Here is a 24,039-nt window from a genome sequence, read left to right on the forward strand (position 1 = left end):
CCTCACTTAAAATCTGCCCCTTATCTCTAGCCTGAACTTCTCTAGCTTCAGCTTCCAGCCCCTGGATCCTGTTCCTTGGACTCTAGACCAGGGGTGGGCAAACTTTTTGGCCCGAGGGCCACACTGGGGTGCAAAACTGTATGGAGGGCCAGGTAGGGAAGGCTGTGCCTCCCCAAACAGCCTGGCCCCCACCCCCTATCCGCCCCTTCCCACTTCCCGCCCCCTGACTGCCTCCCTCAGAACCCTCGACCCAGCCAACCCCCCCTGCTCCATGTCCCCTGACCGTCCCCACCTGGGACCCCTGTCCCTAACCACCCCCCAGGACTCCACCCCCTATCTAACCCTCCCTTCCCCCCCCCCGAACCTCTGCTCTATCCAACCATCCACCCTTTCCCCCCAACCCCCCACCGAACCTCCCCGCCATCCAAACGCCCCCTGCTCCCTGTCCCCTGACTGCCCCCCGGGACCGGCCCCCTTGCCAGGCCACTCAGAGCAGCATGTCTGGCTGCCGCACCGCCTGACTGGAGCCAGACACGCTGCTGTGCTGTCCTGCATGAGCGCGCAACCCCGCCGCCCAGAGCGCTGCCCAGGGCAAGCCTCCCCGGTGGGGAGCTCAGGGGCCGGGCAGCACCATCCTGCAGGCTGTAGTTTGCCCACGTCTGCCCTAGACTCACCCTCTGACCCATCCTCCTCTGCTCGTTCCATGAGTCCCCATGGATTGCACCCTCCACGGACTGGGAGTGAGACTGCTGGAGACGGCACTTCCCCGCTCCTGCTGCATGGCATCCACGGCCAAAGCGCTGAGCTGGAGTAACATGGTTTCCCTCTGCTCCAGGCTGCATCAGCTGTGCTGCTGGGACCGAGCCGGTGCTGGGCTTCGAATACAAGTGGTGGAACACCCTGCCGGCTAACATGGAGACGACCGTCCTTAGTGGAATCAACTTTGAATATAAAGGGTTCGCAGGTACCTGTGGGGAGTCGTTTACCAGCGTGCTTTTCACCGGGGGCTGGCCGGGCTTCCCCCGGCACAGAAGACGCTGCAGCTGCGGGGCTTGGTTAGCTGGCCCTCAAGTGGGCAGCTCTGCACCCAGGTTTCAGTCCCGGTGGCATGGGCAGTGGGTATAATAGGCCAGGGGAGGCTGCCGCCAGACCCCTGGCTGTGGGGTTCTGGGGGGAAGTTTTGTTTTATTATGCCCCCTGCAGGTTCTGGGGCGGCTGAGGAGACGGTATGTGCTATTCAGCTTCCTGGGTTCATCAGAAATCTCTCTGGAGTCCAGCACCTCGTCAGCTGCCTCGAACGTGCATGGGGCATAGCAAAAGCTTTTACTGGAGGAGAGTCTGAGATGCTTTTCTCCGGGCAGCTTGGGGTCTGGGCAGGGGAGACACAGCGTGGCTGCAGCTGGCCCTGGACTCCTCCGGGCAGGTGGGGCGGGGACTTGGAGCTTCAGCTGGCCCGGGGCTCCTCCGGCCAAGGGGGTGTGTCTCAGGGCTCCAGCCGCTTGCGGGGAGAGGGGATCTCGGGGTTCTGGCCGGGTAGGGGAGGGGGTCTCAAGACTCCGGCCACAGGGGTTGGGGAAGGCTGAAGGGGCGGAGCCAGGGCCAGCCTCCCCAAAGGGGGGCTCCGCCCGCCGCCCATGCCTGTTGGGTTATGTCCAGAAGGGGAGTGCTTGTCCCTGTAATAGTTATCCTGGTAGCATCCCTCGCACGGTTCTCCCTCCCGTACGGGACTAGCCGTGTTAGTACAGGCTCCTTGGTGCCCCCACACCAGAGGGTGGCATTGCTGTGTGCCAGCAAACAAACCTGAAGAAGCAGCCAGGCAGTGGAGGGCGACTCGCCCACGCTCTACCAGTAACCGATGTGGCTCCCACCAAAGCCACTGGCTAAAACCCGTCAGGGGACACAGAGATGCCCTGGGTTGGGGGGGCAGATGAGAATTCTCCCGTCGCCCTCCCCACCGGGAGCAGCACTCCACCCCTCTGCCCAGGGGGAAGTGACCGCACAAGGCACCAGATGGGGTGTGACGCCATCCACCTTGATCTGCCCCTTAAATGCCTGTCCCTGGGGCGCTGTCCTGGCGATGGCCGTGCTCTGGCAGTCCTGGGAGGCTGTGACTTTTGGCCTCTGCTCTTCCAGGGTGGGAGGTGGCTGGCGACTACATATATACAGCAGCAGGCGCCTCCGACAACGACTTCATGATCCTGACAATGGTCGTCCCTGGGTTCAGGTGAGAGCGGGGGCGGCCTGCCTCTGGCCTCGCGGCGCCCAGCATTCCAGGCCCCAGAAAGCCACGGGGGGCAGGGCAGATTTCAGTGGGTCACTGCCCCGCGGGCAGGTGCTACACCTCAGTGCACAGATGGGCTTGGTTGAAAGGGCTGCCCTCGCTCCCAGCGCAGGAAGCTGGTGTTATTAATCATGCTCATTCCGGCAGTGCCTCTGGGCTGGCCAGGACTAGGCCTTGTGGTGCCAGGCGCTGTACAGACAGCCCCTAAGATCTCACAGTCTGACCAGACAGACCTGGGGGAGGGAGGGGAGAACACGCCAGCTGGGCAGCCGGGTTGATGCCAGGACTTTGTGGGAGGTGGGTTTAGTTGGGAGGGAATAAATGGCAGGGAGAGAGATGTGGAAGAGAAACGGGGACAGGGCAGGAGTGGAGTGAAGCTGAGGGGTAGAAACTAAGGGAGGGGATTGGCTGTTTGCGCCCATCAGCGCAGGGCAGGGAAAGCCCAGTCAGAGCTGTAGGAAGGACCCTGCCTTGGCTGTGGGTCCAGCCCCCCTCTGGCTGGCTCCTCCCTGCAGTTTTTCCCCAAGGCCACGTAGTCAGGGGAGGGGTGGGCACCCCTGGGTCCTGGAGTCTCCCCTGCACAGTATCTGGCCCAAGAGGGTGCTGGGAGGGTAGGCCCATTTTACCCCCTCTCCATGCAGCAATCCCTGCTCTGGCTGTTCCTACAGGACAGGGTCTCTGGCTTGGTCTCAGACACACATGCTGAGGCCAAGACTCCATCACTGGGGTAAATCTGGAGTAAACCCACGGAGCAGGGTCCCTGAGCAGAACCTGCCTCCCAACACCAGTCACCCTGCGCTCTCTGCATGCGCATCCAGGCACTCTCAGCCCTCTCCAGTGCCTTGCGCAGCAGGACGCAGCCTGAGATCCGCTCTGTGTTCGCAGGCCCCCGCAGTCTGTGATGGAGGATGTTGAGAGCAAAGAGGTGGCAAGAATCACCTTTGTCTTTGAGACCATCTGCAGCGTGAACTGCGAGCTGTACTTCATGGTGGTAGGTCGGCTCGGCTGCTTCCTGCACTGGTTCCATTCCCGCAAATCATCACACTCTCTCTGCCGCCTGGGTAGGGCCTCCCCTGCCCCGTCACACCCCTAGGAAGTGCTGTGGGCTCTCTTGGGGCAGGCATGCAGCTTTCAGGTCTCTGAGTCGGGCCAAAGGCCGGCTCAGGCTGCAGGCTGCCCAGCAGCTTCCTGGAGACACATTGGTGGGCCTAGATCCAGGTCACAGGAACCACCAGTGCATCTGGGTCCTGCACTGCTGTCTCAGCAGAGAGACCCAGGGCTGAGCTGGAGACTGAGCTCCCCTTTGACCCACAGTGGATGGGTTGTGGGAGAAGCTTGCCCAGCCGCTGCCCATGCTGTACCCACTCTGGGTTAGGGGCCCTCTGTCTCCAGGGCTGTCACTCAAGCACTTCCCTGCAACTCTGAATTCCCTTAACCCTGAAAAGTCCTGTCCCCAAAGCTGGAAGAAGGACCCCTGGAGAGGGGCATCTCCTAGTGCACACACCTTGCCCCACTGCGCACACACCTCCACCCAGTTCACTCCTCTCCTGGCCGCCCTGGCATGCTGCGGCCTCCCTCCCAGCTGCTGCAGCCCACCACTCCTGTGCCTCAGTGTCCTGCCCTCACTACCATGTCCCTGCTGCCCACTGGTCTGCCAGCCAGTACCATCCATCTGCATTGCCGTGTGTGCCCGCAGAGCACCGTGTCCCCTCCCGATCCGGTCCTGGGAATGGCTGTCACGTCCTGGCAGAGAGGTTGGGTGAGATGAGCAGGGTCTGAGTATCAGGGACGAGGCCTCTAACCAGCTACATGCACGGTGTGATTCTGGCCGCGAGAGGAAAGGACAGGGGCTTCAGCTGTGGTCAGGGGGCTCTTCGTCTCGAACGGATAAAAGTGAGAGATGGTTCATGCTGGCCGCCTAGTGTGCATCCCTCCTGGTCTCTGGTCTCCTGAGGTGCATGGCATCACTTCTGCCCTTATTGGACCGCTGCCCGCAAGCACTGACTCAGGAATGTCTTGTGGGCTGGAGTCTGTGCAATTATAGAATCATCAAATCAATTCACAAGTCTTGGCTGGGTCGGTGCCCAGTGGGCGTCCGAATGCGACACCTAAACGGCCCCTGGGTCACAGCACCTGAGTGACTCACGCTCTGAATTCCAGCTGCAAGAGCTGAGCGCCCAAGTGGCTTTTGGAGCTGGAACCTGACACCACCTGTCTCTGAGGTGCTTTGAAAGCTGCAGCCCGGCTGGGCAGTGGGAGGGGACTCGGGGGTCTGGGTAATAAAACCCTTCTGGGTAGAAGTGACCACCTGCTCCGGTGGCCACTGACCAGCCCCTTTTGTCTTCCTACCCCCTGGCAGGGCGTGAACTCACGGCCCAACACACCCGTGGAGACCTGGAGTGGCTCCAAAGGGAAACAGTCCTACACATACATCATCGAAAAGAATGCCACAATGAGCTTCACCTGGGCCTTCCAGCGGACGGCGTATCACGAGGCGGTAAGAGGGGTGGCAGCCTGGTCCCAAAGCTCCTTGCTCCTTGTAACTATGCAGGTTCTGGTGGGACCCAATGGAGAGTGCCAATTCAGGACAAACTGCTTCAAGCAGGGCAGTTACAGCCCAAGGCTGGGGTTTCTATGCACACCAAGGTCAAACCAAACCAGCCAAACAGAGAAGACTTCGGTTTTACCCCACTGGTTAACCACAAGTCACACAAGCAATTCCCATAGACACCCCAGTTTCCCAGTTTCACCACCAGTGCCCCTCGTATGGGGACAAATGGTTATGAAAACCAATACCCCAGTAAAAGAACAAAGGTTCTCTCGATCCCAAAGGACCACGCCCCAGAGCCAGGTCAATATACAAATCAGATCTTACCCACAAATCACGCTGTTGCCAATCCTTTAGAATCTAAAATCTAAAGGTTTATTCATAACAGGAAAAAGATAGAGATGAGAGCGAGAATCAGTTAAATGGAATCAGTTACGTACAGTAACAATAAAGTTCTTCGTTCAGGCTTGCAGCAGTGACAGAATAAACTGCAGGTTCAAATGAAGTCTCTGGAGAACATCCACAGCTGGGATGGGTCTTTCAGTCCTTGGTTCAAAGCTTCAGTGTAGCAAAGTCCCTCCAGAAGTAAGAAGCAGGACTGAAGACCAGATGGAGGAGCTGCAGCAGCTTTCTATAGTCTCTTGCCATGTGGTCTTTCTTTCTGTGTCCCAAAGACAAGCTGTCCAGCACATGGCCTGGAAAAACCTCAGAGTTCTGTCCATAGGCAGGTCCCTGCATGCCTTGCTGAGTCATAAGGTGTATCCGCCTTCTCTCAATGGGTCAGTTGTGTAGCTGATGGTCCTTCATGGGCCATCAAGCAGGCTAGGCAGAGCTGACACCAACTTCTCTGGGGTGTCACACAGAAGCAGAGCATAAGTTTGAAATACAGACAGTACAGAGCCAATATTCATAACTTCAACTACAAAAATGATACACACATATAGACAGCATAATCATAATCAGAAGACCATGACCTTGTCTGAGACACCTCATTTGACCCCCTTTTATATAAGATTTGGTGCCACCACACAACCTTGGTTGCAATGATGATCTATACAGTCCCAGGTTATGTCAATAACGTCACACTCCCAATGCAAAATTGATGCAGGAAGGGATGACACAAACATCACTGACTGCATCCCAAGAGCTTCTGTCTTTCTACAGCTAGTATTGGTGTATAACAGAAATGATTTATCAAAGTCGTGTTCAATAACATGATTGAATCTCTTTACAAAATCAAGGTAAAACTTGGTTAGAACAGTAGTGGATTGGATCTGCTTTTGCAGCATGGTTCCTGTATGTCTCATGTGATCTTGCCAAGAGCTAAAGAACATAGCTACTTGATCCATACAAACTCTGGCAAATGTTTGGAACCCAATTAACATCAAGTCAATGTAGATATTAATGTTGTCCATAGGACAGGAATCTTGGCATTTAGCTGTGAAAGCAATATGGTAGTGTGCCTCAGTTTCCCTTTTCATACAGCACATCAGGTCTGGAATGTCTTTTCCCCTGTGAAACATTCCAATACTGTTTACAGGCACTAACTGTGAAACATCAGTATAACAAGGCCTTTTAACACAAAGTGTGTTCTCATGTAATCCTTTTAACATGTTCAAGGGTTTTTTCAAAAGGTTAGGCACATTGGACATTTTTACATTATTACATTGGACATTATTACATTGGTAATAGCAACACATTCGTTACAAAAATTACCATGAGCAATAACAACAAATTCATTGCAAGTGTCCATCTACAATCATGTTTGTTATTCCATACCTTTGGCTCAGTACTATTGGGGTTTGGGCATTTTAGGGTTAACCTGTGGCTTCCCTTTGCAAAATTAAGGTCTCTCTTTTCTTTGTGTCCTGTAGGATCAAACCCTGATCTCTCTTGCTTAACAGAATTCACTGGCTGATTGGGTGTGCTCTCTGTGCTAACAGCTATTGGTTCGTCTCTAAGGTGCCACAAGTCCTCCTTTTCTTTTTGCGAATACAGACTGACAGGGCTGCTACTCTGAAAACTATTAGCAAGTCTTTCCTCCCCTAGTCAGTCAGGTAATTTGCATTACCACAGACAGGAGCCAGTTCACCAGTTTTCAGATCCTTAACTGCTACCGATTCCAAGGCTGGACTCTGTCTTAAAGAGATTCCATCCATTTTCACTAACAAACTAGACTCAAAGTTCTGTTGTCCTTCCCTTACCAACCTCTGCTTCCACATGGAATCAGATGTTAAGTTCACTGAGAGACTACAAGTCACATCCAAAGTGTCTAGAGATGAGAGTATACCTGCCATCCCCTGCATTCTCGAGAGATTAACTACACAGCTGTTCTGCTCTGCAGACTCAGCTCCCCAGTCTTCCCTCTGAACCTGAGACACAGACTATTCACTTACAGAATCAACATAGAGACATTCCTCTCTCAACAGCCTTGTCTTCCCAACAAGCTGGCCAAACACAGCCACTTGGTTAGAGGACTGTTTAACTTTCTTAACAGCTTTCACTCCATCTGAGACCTTCTCAAAGCTATCCACACTGGATCTTTCAACAGGGAAGTCAGTGGATCCATTCACAACAGAAAATTTCTGGCTGTTAGCAACTGAAACTTTCTTGATTAAATCACTTTCACACCCTTCAGTTGCAGTAAACTGCTTGCAAAGAGTTCATGAGGATTCTTTTCCCTAGGGCTTGTCTAGGCAACAATTCACCCCTCACAGAAATTCTGCTCTTACCCTCTTTACCTAGGGCTTGCTCTAGAGGAACACTTTCCTGAGCAACAACAGACTCTTTCTGGGTCTCACTTACATCCAGAATTACCTCTGGCCCATCTGGCGGATTCCTACACAATCCCCTTTCAGGCAAACTCACAGACTCCCTTGATAAAACGTCAGAAGCATTCTCCTTCCCTTTGCCACACACAAGTTCAGGAATCTTTTCCTTCTTGCTACAGGTTTCCACACCCTCAGTAGGTAACACAATCACATCACTTCATGCTCTCCTTGTGCCCTGGCTAGGATCTCACCCTGATTAGACAGAGTTGCTGCACCCTTTCCCAACAACACACGAGCAACAGGCAAAATACAAGCACCAGAATTGTCTGGTCTCTGGGATTTTACATAGACACTAACGGGATGCGACCTAGTTACAGGGCCATTCTCCCGAGCAGACACAAACTTAGGACCCTTCCCCTCCTGGGCTTTAGCTGAATCCAGAACCAACTCTGAGACAACTGCACTACCCTCAACCATCACAGGCTGAAAGGCCCCTTCTGTCTGCTCCACAGACAAAGAAGAGCCGGACACACTTTCTCCTTTCCCAGACACACAGCTTGGGATCTCATTCCCCTTGTCCCAGCACACAAGGCTGGTCACAGACAACTGCTTGGAGATCAGTGTAGCTCCCTCCATAGGCAAGTCAATACCCCTGACAGAAACAGGCACATTTCCTTCACTGTCAGAATTCTCCACCCAGCTAACAGGTAAGGTCCAGGGACACTCCTCTTCCACTCTCCTCGCCTTCCCACTCTGCTGACTAGACAAAGCCATCAGCTCACAAGGCTGCCTAGGCTCATCCAGACTTTCCTTACCAAGCACCTTGCCACTCCCAACAGACAAACTGCTGCTCTTCTCACTACCCTGAGCTACTTCCAGCAAATCACAGTTACCCTTTTCAGGTTCGCTTTTACAAGCTGTACTAGCCAACGATCCATCACTCATCAAAAATCTACCCTTTGCTTCCTCAGTTAGGGCTTTAACCCGACCATCCACTTTAATCTGCTCCTGAGAAACATTGTCCTGACCAATGAGATCTTTCTGTGCTTGATCTAATTCCAGATTCACTTCTGAGACATTAGACAGACATTCAGAAACTTCATTCACAGACAAACTGCTTTTTTGCACAGACAAATAGCTATTTCCCACCAGGTTAGAATCCCCCTTTCCCTGGCCATGGCAAAACTGGTTAAACGCAGAAAACTGCTCAGAGTAATACAACATATCAAAGCTTATGCTCAAATAAATTTGTTAGTCTCTAAGGTGCCACAAGTCCTCCTTTTCTTTTTGCGGATACAGACTAAAACGGCTGCTACTCTGAAACCTGTCAGTAATGGCAAAGTTCTTGGTTCAGGCTTGCAGCAGTGATAGAATAAACTGCAGGTTCAAATCAAGTCTCTGGAGAACATCCACAGCTGGGGTGGGTCATTCAGTCCTTTGTTCAGAGCTTCAGTGTAGCAAAGTCCCTCCAGAGGCCAGGAGCAGGATTGAAGACCAGATGGAGGACCTGCAGCAGCTTTTTATAGTCTCTTGCCATGTGGACTCTGCTTTCTGTGTCCCAAAGACAAGCTGTCCAGCACACGGCCTGGAAACACCTCAGAGTTCTGTCCATAGGCAGGTCCCTGCATGCCTTGCTGAGTCCCAAGGTGTGTCTGCCTTCTCTCAATGGGTCATTGTATAGCTGATGGTCCTTCATGGGCCATCCAGCAGGCTAGGCAGAGCTGACACCAACTTGTCTGGGGTGTCACCCAGAAGCAGAGCATAAGTTTGAAATACAGACAGTACAGAGCCAATATTCATAACTTCAATTACAAAAATGATACCCACATACAGACAGCATCAGCAGCAGCAGCAAACCATGACCTTGTCTGAGACACCTCATTTGACCCCCTTTATATAAGATTTGGTGCCATTGGATGATCTATACAGTCCCGGATTATGTCAATAACATCACACTCCTCTCCTGTCGTGGAGACCATCTGTACATGTCAGAAACTGGGATTTCCTTGCAATCAATTCTGGTTAGCAGTGTCCCTTCAGCAGAGGCTGGGCAGCCGTGGGCAGGGAGCAGACCTGGGGCTCGAGAGACCCAGCTTCTGTTCCTCCCTCTGTCCCTGTGAGACCTTGGGCAAGTCCATTAGCATATCTGCCTGAGCTCCCGTCTGCGCAGTGGGGACGGTAGCTCCACCCTCCCTCCCAGGGTCACCATGTGAGTGCTTGCGAGGGGCTCAGACACTGCAGGCTGGGGGCCAGGCCACAAGGTAGGGAGCCAGGAAATGTCCCTTCACGTTCCTACTGCGCAGTCCCAGGACAATCCCTGCGTTCCTGGCGCACCCTGGGGCAGCGCTGCTGGTGTTGTGGGTTCACGGGGACCCCTCTGTTTCAGGGAAGAAAGTACACGAATGACGTCGCCAAGCTCTACTCGATCAACGTGACCAACGTGATGGATGGGGTGGCCTCTTACTGCCGGCTCTGCGCCCTGGAGTCCTCGGGCTCCTGCACCTCCTGCCCGCCTGGGAACTACATAGACCGAGCCTCCGGCGCCTGCCACCCATGCACACCCAGCACTTACCTGAAAGCCCACCAGCCCTATGGCAGTCAGGCCTGCATCCCCTGCGGCCCTGGAACAAAGAGCAACAAGGTCTTGTCCCCTCCTCCTCCCTCTTACCCATGGGGATGTGGGGCTGGTGCAGCAGGTGCTGCACAAACGCCCACGCTGAGTCAGCCCCGCCCTGAGCAGGCTGATCCTGCAGATTGGTGTGTGTGAGCAGCCTCGTACATCCAGTGACGTCCCACGGGCAGAAGGACCGGCCCGCCTGGATCCGACTGCAGGATCCGGGCCTGGTCCCTGGTAAGGGAGAGCTCCCCTCTCTCTGTTCAAACTCGCAGTGACTGCACCTCCTGGCAGTGCACGTATCACAGACCTGCCCAGCCGAAGGGTGGGGTCCCTGAACTAGTGCAAGTCTCTTTCCTGCTGGGCTGACAGGTTTGTAAAGTGTGATCCCGAGTTTGAGTTCCGCTCTCCTGTGCAGAATCCAGGCTGCCGCACAGTTGGCGGCCTGCCCATCAGTAACGGGCGGTGAGGGCTGGGCCTGTAGTGAATGCAAAGGGGATTTTTTTCTGAGGCTGCTGGACGTGTACGTTCTGTGGTACCAGAAATGCTAAGGCAGTCTTCTGCCTGGGTCACTATGCAGGGTCTCCAAGGCCTGGCCTGCCCGTATCATTCCTGCTGACCATGGTCCAATTGTCCTGTACCTGGCCGGGATTCTGCCGGGAGTTACACTGACAAATCCAGCAACTGTTGATTTCAAGACTTACCATAGTGGGGAACTGACGGAATTCCCAGCAGAATGGGGCCTCCCTAGACGTATTTCCTTAGAATTTTTTTCTCTCCCCTCCGCCCCCCACCCCAGTTTTTCCTGCCTTGAACTTAGATCCTGTATCATGGGAGTTGGGGTGGAATGTTGGGCTCCGAATGACGCCAGGCGAGTGTGCACATCCCTAGATAAAGCCGTTGCATTGCCACCAAACCCGCATGGCGCGTGGGGCGACACGGACAGCGCGCCCACAGCAAGGGTGGCCCAGTGCTGAGTGCACTAGCCCGGGCTGGGGGACACTTGAGGTCAGTCCCCTGCTCTGCACAGGCTCCCTGGATGACCTGGGTCCCTGTTCCTCAGCCTGTGAAATGGGATAATGGCCCTGCCCTGAGGGTGACTACGGTGCAGATTCTGAGCTGCCATGTAAGTACCCTAAACAGATGGATAAATTACTTGAGAGGTCGCTGTAGAAATGCCCACATCCTTCCGTGTGTCAGGGATGCTGCTGCCTTAAAACACAGCCCATCCAGAGGCCAATTTTTTAGAGTGCCTCTGAGCCAGCAGCAGCTGTTCAGCACGCTCGTGGAAGGGCTCGTACTGGCTGACTGGGACGTTCCTCCCCCCAGATCCATTCACTGTGCTACAACGACTGCCGCTTCTTGCTTGACAAGGATGGCAGGACCCTGGAGTACGACTTCTCAGCGCTGGCCAATAGCACATCCTTCGCAGGCGGGCCAAGCTTCACCTCCAAGGGGCTGAAATATTTCCATCACTTCAGCATCAACCTGTGTGGGAACCACGTGAGTGCACAGGGGTGTTCCTGTATCCTCTGCTGACCCCTGCAGCCTGGGGCAGCTGAGGCTGGGATTTCAGCCAGCGCTGGTGCTAAACCTGGCTGCTTTTGTTTGCTTAATGTATTGGCACCACCAGCAAGAATGGGAATGGTGTTGAGATCTGCACGCACTTACCACTTGCGTTGACGCATCTAGTGTTATTCTGCAGAGCTGACGATGCTCCAAAGGTATGGTACATTGGCAGTCGCCCCAGCTGGTAACACCCAGATTCCTGTGGAAAGTGCCATAGGCTATTTAATGACCACAAGCATCTAGGTGTCATGCATTTAGATAAGAACATAAGAAAGGCCCTACTGGGTCAGACCAAAGGTCCATCTAGCCCAGTGTCCTGTCTGCCGACAGTGGCCAATGCCAGGTGCCCCAGAGGGAATGAACAGAACAGGCAGTCCTTGAATGATCCATCCCCTGTCGTCCACTCCCAGCTTCTGACAGTCGGAGGTTTAGGGACACCCAGAGCATGGGGCTGCATCCCTGCCCATCCTGGCTAAATGCCATTGATGGACCTATCCTCCATTAATTTATGTAGTTCTTTTTTGAACCTTGTTATAGTCTTGGTCTTCACAACATCCTCTGGCAAAGAGTTCCAGATTGACTGTGCGTTGTGTGAAGAAATACTTCCTTGGGTTTGTTTTAAACCTGCTGCCTGTTAATGTCATTGGGTGACCCCTAGTTCGTGTGTTCTGAGAAGAGGTAAAGAACACTTCCTTCTTCACTTTCTCCACACGGTGACTAGGTGCCTGTGGTGGGCCACACTGAGAATGCCACACTCAGGGCAGACTGCAAGAAGCAGAGCAGACAATCCCCCAGACTGGTGGCTATTTCTTAGATGCACCAGGACAGTAACAAAAGAGCTTCTGTGGCACCACACTGGTTAACCAAACACCATCCCCTTGGCTCCCATCCAGACAAACAGGTCAAATATAGTGAGAGGTTACTGAAAAGCCAGTTCACCATCTGTGAGGTTCTACTAATCCCAAAGGATCAGACACTTACCCTCAGATCAATATGTATCTCAGATCTTACCCAAATATCACACTGTCAGCCAACCCTTAGTACACTAACTAAAGGTTTATTAAGAAAAGAAAAGGAGAGTTATAAATAGTTAATAGATCATATACATACAAATGATTGCAAAGCCCTTCTATCAGGTTTATAGCAGTAATGGAACTGACGGCCGGCTTGTAAAGTCTCTCTGGTAACTTCCAAGAGATTGGAAGGTCCCCTCAGTTCAAAATACTCCTTCGAGTTGTAAATCCACAGTCCAGAGAACTGGAGCAGGAAAGGGGCAAAATGGAGATGTCTCGGGTCTTTTATATCCTCTGCCGTGTGCATAGAAACTTGCTGTTCCAAACAAAGCCCACAACCATGGTGGGTGGAAAGTTATTGGCCCAAGATGGAGTCCAGGGGCACATGAGCATATCACATGGCCTACGTGGTTTGCGGAGTCACAGGGCGTGGCCATTGGCTCCTCGCTGTCTGAGGAGTCCCCAGGAAGAGCTATCTGGGCAGGATGGCCCATTGTGAGAGTGGAGTGTCCTTAATGGGCCAGCGACACAGGCTTTGAGCAGGGGGTTGGACTAGATGATCTCCTAAGGTCCCTTCCAACCCTAATATTCTATGATTCTAATGTAAAACTATCTGGGGAGTGTCACCCAGGAAAACAACACGTTGTTAAGATACAAGTCCATGGTCAATATTCATAACTTCAGATACAAAGATGATACATGGATTTAATCTGGATTATCATACTGGATAAATTGTAAGAGTTCCATTGACACCTTACATGAGCATTTTGGATAAAATTTGTTGCAATTGTATAATATTGGAAGCAGCACTGATACAAATGGTCATTTTCAATCATACAATTTTCAATCATTTTCAGTCATGGTCGTGATTTTATAGACCTAAGTGGAGCACAGGATCTTGTCCAAGAGGTGAATATAGCTGGACAGCTTGGTAATAGTGACCATCATATAATTAAATTTAACATCCCTGTGGCGGAGAAAACACCACAGCAGCCCAACACTGTGGCATTTAATTTCAGAAAGGGGAACTACCCAAAAATGAGGAAGTTAGTTAAACCGAAATTAAAAGGTACAGTGCCAAAAGTAAAATCCCTGAAAGCTGCATGGAAACTTTTTAAAGACATCATAATAGAGGCTCAACTTAAATGTACACTACAAAGTAAGAGAAGCAGTGAGAGGAAATAGAAAGGAGCATAAACTCTGGCAAATGAAATGTAAAAATACAATTAGGAAGGCCAAAAAAGAATTTGAAGAACAGCTAGCCAAAGACTCCAAAAGTACAGCAATAGCAAAAAGATGTTTGAGTACCTCAGAAGCAGGGAGCTGCTAAACAACCCATGGGGCCACTGGATAATCGAGATGCTAAAGGAGCACTCAAGGACGATAGGGCCATTGCGGAGAAACCAAATGAATTCTTTGCATCAGTCTTCACAGTCAGGGGTGTGAGGGAGATTCCCTGACCTGAGCCATTATTTTTAGATGACAAATCTGAGGAACTGCCCCAGTTCGAGGTGTCATTAGAGGAGGTTTGGGAACAAATTAATAAACTAAACAGCAGTAAGTCACCAGGGCCAGATGGGATTCACCCAAGAGTTCTGAAGGAACTCAAATGTCAAATTGCAGAATTACTAACTGTCATCTGCAACCTCTCATTTAAATCGGTTTCTGTGCCAGATGGCTGGAGGGTAGCTAATGTGACGTCAGCTTTTAAGAAGGGCTCCAGAGGTGATCCCGGCAATTACAGGCAGGTAAGCCTGACTTCAGTACTGTACTAGTTGAAACTAAAGTAAAGAACAAAATTGTCAGACACAGAGATGAACATAATTTGTTGGGGAAGAGTCAACATGGTATTTGGTGAGGCATGATTTCCCTTTACAATCTACTAGAATTCTTTGAGGGGGTCAACAAGTATGTGGACAAGGGGGATCCAGTGGATACAGTGTACTTAGATTTTCAGAAACCCTTTGACAAGGGCCCTCACCAAAGGCTCTTAAGCAAAGTCAGCTGTCATGGGATAAGAGGGAAGGTCCTCTCATGAATGGGTAACTGGTTAAAAGATAGGAAACAAATGGTCAGTTTTCAGAATGGAGAGAGGTAAATAGTGGTGACCCCCAGAGGTCTGTACTGGGCCCAGTCCTATTCAGCATATTCACAAATGATCTGGAAAAAGGGGTAAACAGTGAGGTGGCAAAATTTACAGATCATACAAATCTACTTAAGATAGTTAAGTCCCAGGCAGACTGCGAAGAGCTACAAAAGGATCCCTCAAAACTGGGTGACTGGGCAACAAAATGGCAGATGCAATTCAATGTTGATAAATGCAAAGTAATGCACATTGGAAAACATAATCCCAACTATACATATAAAATGATGGGGTCTAAATTAGCTGTTACCACTCAAGAGAGAAATCTTGGAGTCATTGTGGATAGTTCTCTGCAAACATCCATTCATTGTGCAGCGGCAGCCAAAAAAGTGAACAGAATGTTGAGAATCATTAAGAAAGGGAAAGATAATAAGACAGAAAATATCATATTGCCTCTATATAAATCCCTGGTACACCCACATCTTGAATACTGCTTGCAGATTAGGTTGCCCCATCTCAAAAAAGATATACTGGGATTGGAAAAGGTTCAGAAAAGGACAATAAAATGATTAGGGGTATGGAACAGCTTCTGTGTGAGGAGAGATGAATAAGACTGGGACTTTTCAGCTTGGAAAAGAGACGACTAAGGGGGGGATATGATAGAGGTCTATACCATCATGACTAGTGTGGAGAAAGTAAATAAGGAAGTGTTATTTACTCCTTCTCATAACACAAGAATTAGGGGTCACCAAATGAAATTAATAGGCAGCAGGTTTAAAACAAACAAAAGTATTTTTTCACACAACACACAGTCAACCTGTGGAACTCCCTGCCAGAGGATGTGGTGAAGGCCAACACTATAACGGGGTTCAAAATGAACTAGATACGTTCATGGAGGATAGGTCCATGAATGGCTACTAGCCAGGATGGGCAGGGATGGTGTCCCTAGCCTCTGTTTGCCAGAAGTTGGGAATGGGCAACAGGGGATGGATCACTTGATGGTTATCTGTTCTGTTCATTCCCTCTGGGGCACCTGGCACTGGCACACCAGAAAGAAGCCACGGAGCGGCTCTTAACAGTTATGGAGCTCCAAGCAGACATGCTTCAGGCGATACTAGCTCTTCAAACCGAGCTGCTCCACACCCGCGCTCTTACCCATGCGCTTCCCCTCCTCCCCACCAACACACTCTTATCAACCTCCTGGTTCCACTCTCTACCTGCCGCATTCCACTCCTCCCTCCTCACAGTCCAGCCGTGTGGACTCCCAATACCCACTGCACCCAACACCCATCCCGCTGCAGTTTCGCCCTGCTGAAGTCCAGCACCCGCTGCACCGTACTCACAAGACAGGACACTGGGCTAGATGGACCTTTGGTCGGACCCCGTCTGGCCGTTCTCGTGGCCTGAGCCCTCTGTCCTCTCCCCCCCGAGTCGTCTCTTCTCCACGCTGAACAGTCCCAGTCCTTTTAATCGCTCCACATGCAGCAGCTGTTCCGTCCCCCTCATCGTTTTTGTTGCCCGTCTCTGAACCTTTTCCAGTTCTAATAGATCTTCTTTTGAGATGAGGTGACCAGAATTGTACACAGTATTCAAGGTGTGGGTGTACCATGGATTTCTGTAGTGGCATTTTGATATTTACTGGCTTATTATCTGTCCCTTTCCTAATGGTTCCTAACGTTGTGTTTGCTTTTTTGTCTGACGCTGCACATTGAGGGGATGTTTGCAGAGAACTATCTACGATGACGCCAAGATCTCTTCCTTGAGTGGTAACAGCTAATTTACACCCCATCATTTTATATGTATAGTTGAGATTATGTTTTCTAATGTGCATTACTTTGCATTTATCAACACTGAATTTCATCTGCCATTTGTTGCCCAGTTACCCAGTTTTGAGAGCTCCCTTTGTAATTCTTCAGTCTGCTTTGGACTTAACAATCTTGAGTAGTTTTGTATCATCTGCAGATTTTGCCACTTCACAGTTTACTCCTTTTTCCAGATTATTTATAGATATGTTGAACAGCCCTGGTCCCAGTACAAATCCCTGGGGAACACCTCTCTCCATTCTGAAAACTGACCATTTATTCCTACCCTTTGTTTTCTATCTTTTAACCAATTACTGATCCATGAGAGAACCTTCCCTCTTATCTCATGACTGCTTACTTTGCTTAAGAGCCTTTGGTGAGGGACCTTGTCCACTGTATCACCCTTGTCCACATGCTTGTTGACCCCCTCGAAGAATTCTAGTAGATTGGTGAGGCCGGATTTCCCATTACAAAAGCTGTGTTGACTCTTCCCCAATATATTGTGTTCATCTATGTGTCTGATGATTCTTTTTTTTTTACTGTAGCTTCAACCAGTTTGCCTGGTGCTGAAGTCAGGCTTTCCGGCCTGCAATTGCCAGGATCACCCCTGGAGCCTTTTTAAAAAATTTAGCTATACTCCAGTCACCTGGTTCAGCTGATTTAAGCGATAGGTTATGTACCCCAGTTAGTAGTTCTGCAATTTCATATTTGAGTTCCTTCAGAACTCTTGGGTGAATCCCTTTGGTCCTGGTGACTTATTACTGTTTAATTTATCAATTTGTTCCAAATCATCCTCTACTGACACCTAATTCTGGGACAGTTCCTCAGATTTGTCACCTAAAAAGAATGGCTCAGGTGCAGGGATTTTTCTCACATCAGATGCAAAGAATTCATTTAGCTTCTCCACAATGGCCTTGTCTTCCTTGAGTGCTCCTTTAGCCCCTCGACCATCCAGTGGCCCCACTGATTGTTTGGCGGGCTTCCTGCTTCTGATGTACTTTACAAAATTTGGGGGTTTTTTGTGTCTTTTGCTAGATGCTCTTCAGATTCTTTTTTGACCTGCCTAATTATACTTGACGCAGTAGGATTTGACTTCCAGTTTTTGAAGGATGCCTCTTTGCCTCTAAGCAATTTTTTTTTATTATTTTGATTTGGGGTGTACATTTAATTTGAGCCTCTATTACGGTGTTTTTAAAAAGTTCCTATGTAGCTTGCAGGCATTTCACTTTTGTGACTATTCCTTTTAATTTCCATTTAACTAACTTCCTCATTTTTGTGCAAGTCCCCTTTTTGACGTGAAATGCTACTGTGCTCGCCTTGTTTGGTATTCCCACCCCCACCACAAGGATGTTAAATTTAATTATATTATGGCTGCTGTTATTCACCTCTTGGACCAGATACTGTGCTCCACTTAGGACTAAGGCTATGTCTACACTACAGAGTTAAGTCAACTTAAATTACGTCAACGATCATAAGTCGCTTTAATAACATTGGTTGATCACATCCACACAACACTTCTTGTGTCAGGTGAGCGCATCCACAGTCATTGCTCTTGCATTGACAGGGAGGGAGAGCATTGCAACATGGGTAGCTATCCCACTATGCAACTCTGCACCCTTTGTCACCCTCTGCTGCTGGGAGCTCTGGGAATGGATCACAGTGCATCGTGAGGACATGCTCGCTGTCCCATAATGCAGTTCTTTCCATCCCATCATTCCATGGGCTTCCTACTTTGTGCCGTTTTTCAGCAGCCCTTGTAAACTGTACACCCACTATCTCTGCCTCACAGCATGGATCCTGAGCTGCTGACCAGTCTGGTGATGAGGGTTATGAATACAACATGGCTGGTCCTGCAGTACTTCATGAGCTGCGAAACAGAGAGTGAATTGGTAATGCCTGCCCTGCTGTCTGCCATGGAAACAAATAATTCAAGAGTGCTGCTTGCATTCACAGAACAGCTTGCCATGGTGGACCACTGGTATTGGGCTTGGGAAACAAGCACTGTGTGGTGGGAGTGCATCGTGATGCACGTATGGGATGATGAGCTGCAGAACTTTCAGATGTGCAAAGCTACCTTCCCATAACTGTGTGCAGAGCTGCCCTCACTGTGGAAAAGAGAGTGGTGATTGCTGTGTGGAAGCTGCCAACTCTAGACTGTTACCTGTCAGTTGTGAATCAGTTTGGAGTTGGAAAGTCCACCGTGGTGGTTGCGGTGATGCAAGTGTGCAGGGCCATTAATCGCCTCCTGCTAAGAGGGACTGTGACTTTGGGTAACGTGCAGGAAATAATGGATGGTTTTGAGGCAATGGGATTCCCTAACTGCGGTGGGACGATAGATGGAACACATATCCCAATTTTGGCCCCTGGCCGTCTCGCGATGGAGTACATCAACCAAAAGAGCTACTTCTCCATGGTCTTGCAGGTTTTGGTGGAATACTGGGGTTGTTTCACTGACATCAATGTAGGGTGGTCTGGGAAGGTGCATGTTATCCTCAGGCATCTTTTGGAACACTGGACTGTATAGAAAGCTGCATGTGGGATTTTCTTTCCAGACCAGAAGATTCCAGTGGGGGGTGTGGAAATGCCCATAGTGATCCTTGGAAACCCCGCCTACCCCTTGCTCCTGTGGCTCATGAAGCCTTACACCGGGAACCTAGACACCAGCCAGGAGTGCTTCAACAACAGGCGCAGCAGGTGCCGAATGACCGTTGAATGGGCCTTTGGCTGATTAAAAGGTCGCTGGTGCTGTCTTTTTGGCCGGTTAGACCTCAGTGAGGAAAATATTCTGATGGTCATTGTGGCCTGCTGTTCTCCACATAATATTTGCAAAATGAAGGGGGAAAATTTTACCCAGGGGTGGGCTGCTGAGGCTGATTGGCTGGCTGCTGATTTTGAGCAGCCAGATACAAGGGCAGCAGCGGGAGATTAATCGAATCAGGGAGGCTTTGAAGGAGGATTTTGACAATGATTCCCAATGATGTGTCTGTATGTGATGCATTTGGCCAGGCATTGTTTACCTGCTGCCATGAATTACCCCTGTAGAGCTTGCTTCTTGAGCATTAATTGCAAGGAGCAAATATTCCTACCAATAGCCTCTGTGTTTTAATGTTAGCACCCAGCGATGTATGTATGTTACAAATAATGACTCATTTTATTTCAAAGATTTAAGTTTAATAACCAGATAAACCACAACATTTTGGTCAAACAGGATATGACAATGAGGAGCAATCTCGCGGTTAGGGCTCTCCTAACTCCAGCTTTCGTTGGGAAACCAGTCCCTAGGCATGGAGTGCATGGGGTACTGTGAGGGACCAGGAACACACAAAGAATGTGGTAGGGGAGTTTGGGGAAGGCATGGACCGGAGTTCTGTAGTGGCTGGAGAGGAAGTTGGGCATGGGCTCAGATTGCAGGGTAATGAGGGACTTTCATCCTCTTTTTCTGGACCTCCGGGAGCTTTATCATCTGGTCTTGACCCTGTGTCCTTCCCTGGCTATCCAGCCTCAGTCTTTCATTGATTGTCTCCCTCCATGCTCTTGTTTTGCGAAGTGCTGCATGATTTATCTGATGGAGGCACTCCACCGGTCTGGAGGAGTGGGTCTTCAAGGGCATATCTGCAGAAGGCAAAGAAACAATGAACAGAGACTGTATTGTGAGTGCACTCAGAGCTTGAATCACAAAAGTTACACACACTTCTTTCTCAGTGTCCCTTGGCTAGCACACCGGTTGCTGCGAGTCCCAATTATGGTGAGTTCACAGGGCAAGGGGGAAAGGGCAGGAAGGGACAAAGGGTTATTTGCAAAGGGGATTACTGTGAGTGGCTAGAGAGCCTTGAATATTGGCACCCTTTTCCACAGGCTAGGGTAGTCAAACCCGATCTCTCACTCCTAAGGGTAATCCAGGATGCAAGGGAGCATCTCCCACATGCATGCGGCTTCAGAGTGGCTCCCTAGGCTGTTCACCTGTGCGCTGCTCTGGCCCCTGCAGAAATATTGCCAGGTGGCACTGCAAAGTTTCCTACAGTTGGGGAACCAAGGCAGCTCTCCCAAGGAACCTTCAGCAGAGGATTGCAGAATATCTACAGGAAAGTTTCCTAGAGATCTCTATGGAAGATTCCCGGGACATCCCCTGTATGTTAACAATCTTTTCCACCATGGCCCCACTGAGTAGATGGATAGGCTCTGTTGTTAATTTCTGTCCCTTATCCCTCCTCTCCCATATAACAAAGTACATGAGAGCGCACTCTTCTCTCACCATGCACTTCCCGGAGCTCCCCTCTCCTGCATCCTGAGCGCCGGAGCCGGAGTGCTGGGACTGGCTAGACCCCTCCGGAGTGGAAAAGAGGTCTTGACTCGACTCACCACACCACTGGACAGCCCTGCCGTATGCTCCACATCTTCCTCCAGCTCCACCTACTCATCCACCACTTCCTCGTCAGGGATGAGTCCGCCGGGGGCTGCCTCCATTCCATCCCCGTGTCCCCATGGGGCGCTTGGTGGGGGGTCACCGCCGAGGAGGGTGTGCACTCCTTGTAGAAGCGGCATGTCTTGGGCGCTGCACCAGAGCAATGGTTGGCCTCCCTTGCCTTCTTGTACGCCTGCCTCAGCTCCTTGATTTCAGCACGAGGGTGCATGTCCCATTCATGCTCCTTCTCCTGCAGGCCACGAGCAATCGGCCCGTAGGCATCAAAGTTCCTACGGCTGGAGCGAAGCTGTGACTGCAGAGCTTCCTCTCCTCCCAGGCTCAGCAGATCCACCAGAGCACGTCTGCCGCAGAGAGCCAGCGTGGTCAGCTGGGAAGATCCTGTGTGAACTGTGCCCCAAACAAACAGGAAGAGGAATTGCAAGCGTTCCTGGGCCTTTAAACGGGGGAGGGGCGCATATCTCCCTATCCTCAGGGCAGCAGAATTCAAACTGCTGGCCAGAGCGGTCATAATGGGCATTGTGGGACACCTCCTGGAGACCCATTAGGGCAACAAAACCAAGCAGTGTCTACACTGACGCTGCGTCACTCTAACTGTGTTGCAAAAAGCTCTGTGCCGCTGGTGGAGGTGGTTTTATGCTGTCGGCACGGCAAGGGTGTTACATTGGCAGGAGCAGCATTGCAGTGTGTACACCGCCACTATTTTGTCGACAAACCTGTGTAGTGGAGCCAAGGCTTAAATCAAGAATTGGCTCTCCCCTTGCGGGTTCCGGGACTAGAAGCAGTCATTTATCGTGTCTAGAAACTTTATCCCTGCATCCCGTCCTGAGGTGACATGTATCAAGGCAATACGGGGATAGTTGAAATCCCCCACTATTATTATTGAGTTTTTTATTTTTGTAGCCTCTCTAATCTCCCTGAGCATTTCACAGTCACTATCACCATCCTGGTCAGGTGGCCAGTAGTATATTCCTATACTTTTACTGATCAAGCATGACATTTCTATCTAGAGATCCTTTAGCACAACTTGATTCGTTTCAGATTTTTACTCTATTGGACTCTCGCTTGCTTTCCCATACGGTGCCACTCCCCCACCAGCACGACCCTCTCGGTCATTCCCATATATTTTGTACCCTGGTATTACCGTGTCCCATTGATTATCATCAGTCCACCAAGTTTCTGGGACACCTGTTTTATCAGCCTCCTCATTTAATACCAGACTCATGTTCATACATCTTAGTATTCAGACTTCTAGCATTTGTATACAAGCACTTATAAAATGTGTCCCTGTTTAGCTGACTGCGCCCATGTGATGTAATTGAATGGGACTCTTTTGCATTTGACTTTCTCTTCGGTTCCTACTTTTACTTTTATCAACTTCTATCATCTCCTCTTTACTAGGATATTGAGAATCCTCGTTAATAGATCCAGTCACAGCCCCACCCCACCCATCTTTTGGTATGAATTGAAGGATCCCAAAGCACTTTGAAAAAGACAGACATTTTGCACCACTGAGATGTAGCCACTTCTGGTGTGCAGGGGTAGTAAGCAGTGTACAGAAACACAGGACGATTGATTGAGAATGAAGCAGTTCTTTATTTTGTTTCCTGATGTCCAAAATCTTGTGGCCCTGTAATGATGTAAATGTCTTGGGGTGAAATTCAGCCTGTACAAAGCGAGGCACCATGCTAGGCACCCGGAGACAGGACGGGTGGGCTCTCTCCCAGGGGCGCTAGGTGGCGCCATGGACACACACATCTTTCATTTAGAATTGGGTCAGTTCAGTGCAGCTGAGCACACAAGCGGGATGAGTCTGTGTGGTGTGCTTGCTGCTTGACTGAAATATACCCTGAGCTTTGTTTGTTTGGGTTACCATGTGCTGACCGTGTGCTGAGCCTAGCAGCCTGTTAGGCAAGGCTGAGAGCTGAGAGCTTCTTAAGGAGGCTGTGATCCCTAAGCCTTTTAGCACCCATCAACCCTTAACCAGGCGGCGGGGCTACTTAGGGAGACCAGGGCTTTAAAAAGCCCACTCCTAAGCGACCAGTGTGAGCAGGGGCTAGAACTCAACATTCTTTAAACTTAAAAGCCAAAAACACCCCTTGATATAAGCAAAACAACAACAAAGGAACCAGCTGCAGGAGTAAAAAGAGAATGCAGGCAGAAGTCCAGCAACAGAGTGGGGGCTACCCAGTTTATTGCACCCAATGCAGCATGTAACAAAAAGGATTCGGGGGCAGGGGCACATGACTTATGAGGAGCGGCTGAGGGGACTGGGCTTGTTTAGTCTGCAGAAGAGAAGAGTGAGGGGGGATTTGATAGCAGCCTTCAGCTACCTGAAAGGGGGTTCCAAAGAGGATGGAGCTCGGCTGTTCTCAGTGGTAGCAGATGACAGAACAAGGAGCAATGGTCTCAAGTTGCAGTGGGGGAGATTTAGGTTGGATATTAGGAAAAACTATTTCACTAGGAGGGTGGTGAAGCACTGGAATGGGTTACCTAGGCAGGTGATGGAATCTCCATCCTTAGAGGTTTTTAAGGCCCGGCTTGACAAAGCCCTGGCCGGGATGATTTAGTTGGTGTTGATCCTGCTTTGAGCAGGGGGTTGGACTAGATGAGCTCCTGAGGTCTCTTCCAGCCCCAATATTCTATGATTCTATGTATGATTACCTTCCCTGTGGGCAGGTGGCGTGTGTATGCATTCGGCACAAGGAGCTTCTGGCCCTCAGAGACCGCGTACGGGCTTTGGAGACCAGAGTGGCTGAGCTGGAGGAGCTAAGGGAGACAGAGAGGTACATAGATGAGACTTTCCGGGACATAGTAGAATGGTCCCACCCCCGGTCTGACAGCCTCTGTGCTGTTGAGGAGGATGAAAGTCTCAGGGAAGGAGAACATCCAACTGGAGCAGAGGGAAACAATCCCATAGTTGGGACCCTCCTTCCAG

General features: G+C 50.4%; 1 protein-coding gene across 4 annotated transcripts in view; it reads left to right on the top strand.

Annotated features, from left to right (window-relative positions):
* The window catches only part of ELAPOR1 (endosome-lysosome associated apoptosis and autophagy regulator 1), a 103,891-nt gene that overhangs the window by 53,616 nt on the left and 26,236 nt on the right, over window positions 1-24,039 (top strand). For all 4 annotated transcript variants that reach the window (XM_043533709.1, XM_037885149.2, XM_043533708.1 and 1 more), the window contains exons 10-15: window positions 836-964; window positions 2,134-2,224; window positions 3,167-3,272; window positions 4,641-4,778; window positions 9,987-10,241; window positions 11,544-11,717. In XM_043533709.1, the coding sequence (XP_043389644.1) occupies window positions 836-964; window positions 2,134-2,224; window positions 3,167-3,272; window positions 4,641-4,778; window positions 9,987-10,241; window positions 11,544-11,717 (893 nt within the window). The remainder of the gene's footprint in view (window positions 1-835; window positions 965-2,133; window positions 2,225-3,166; window positions 3,273-4,640; window positions 4,779-9,986; window positions 10,242-11,543; window positions 11,718-24,039) is intronic.

The sequence above is a fragment of the Chelonia mydas genome, chromosome 21, assembly GCF_015237465.2.
Source record: "Chelonia mydas isolate rCheMyd1 chromosome 21, rCheMyd1.pri.v2, whole genome shotgun sequence".
Taxonomy (NCBI): Eukaryota; Metazoa; Chordata; order Testudines; family Cheloniidae; genus Chelonia; species Chelonia mydas.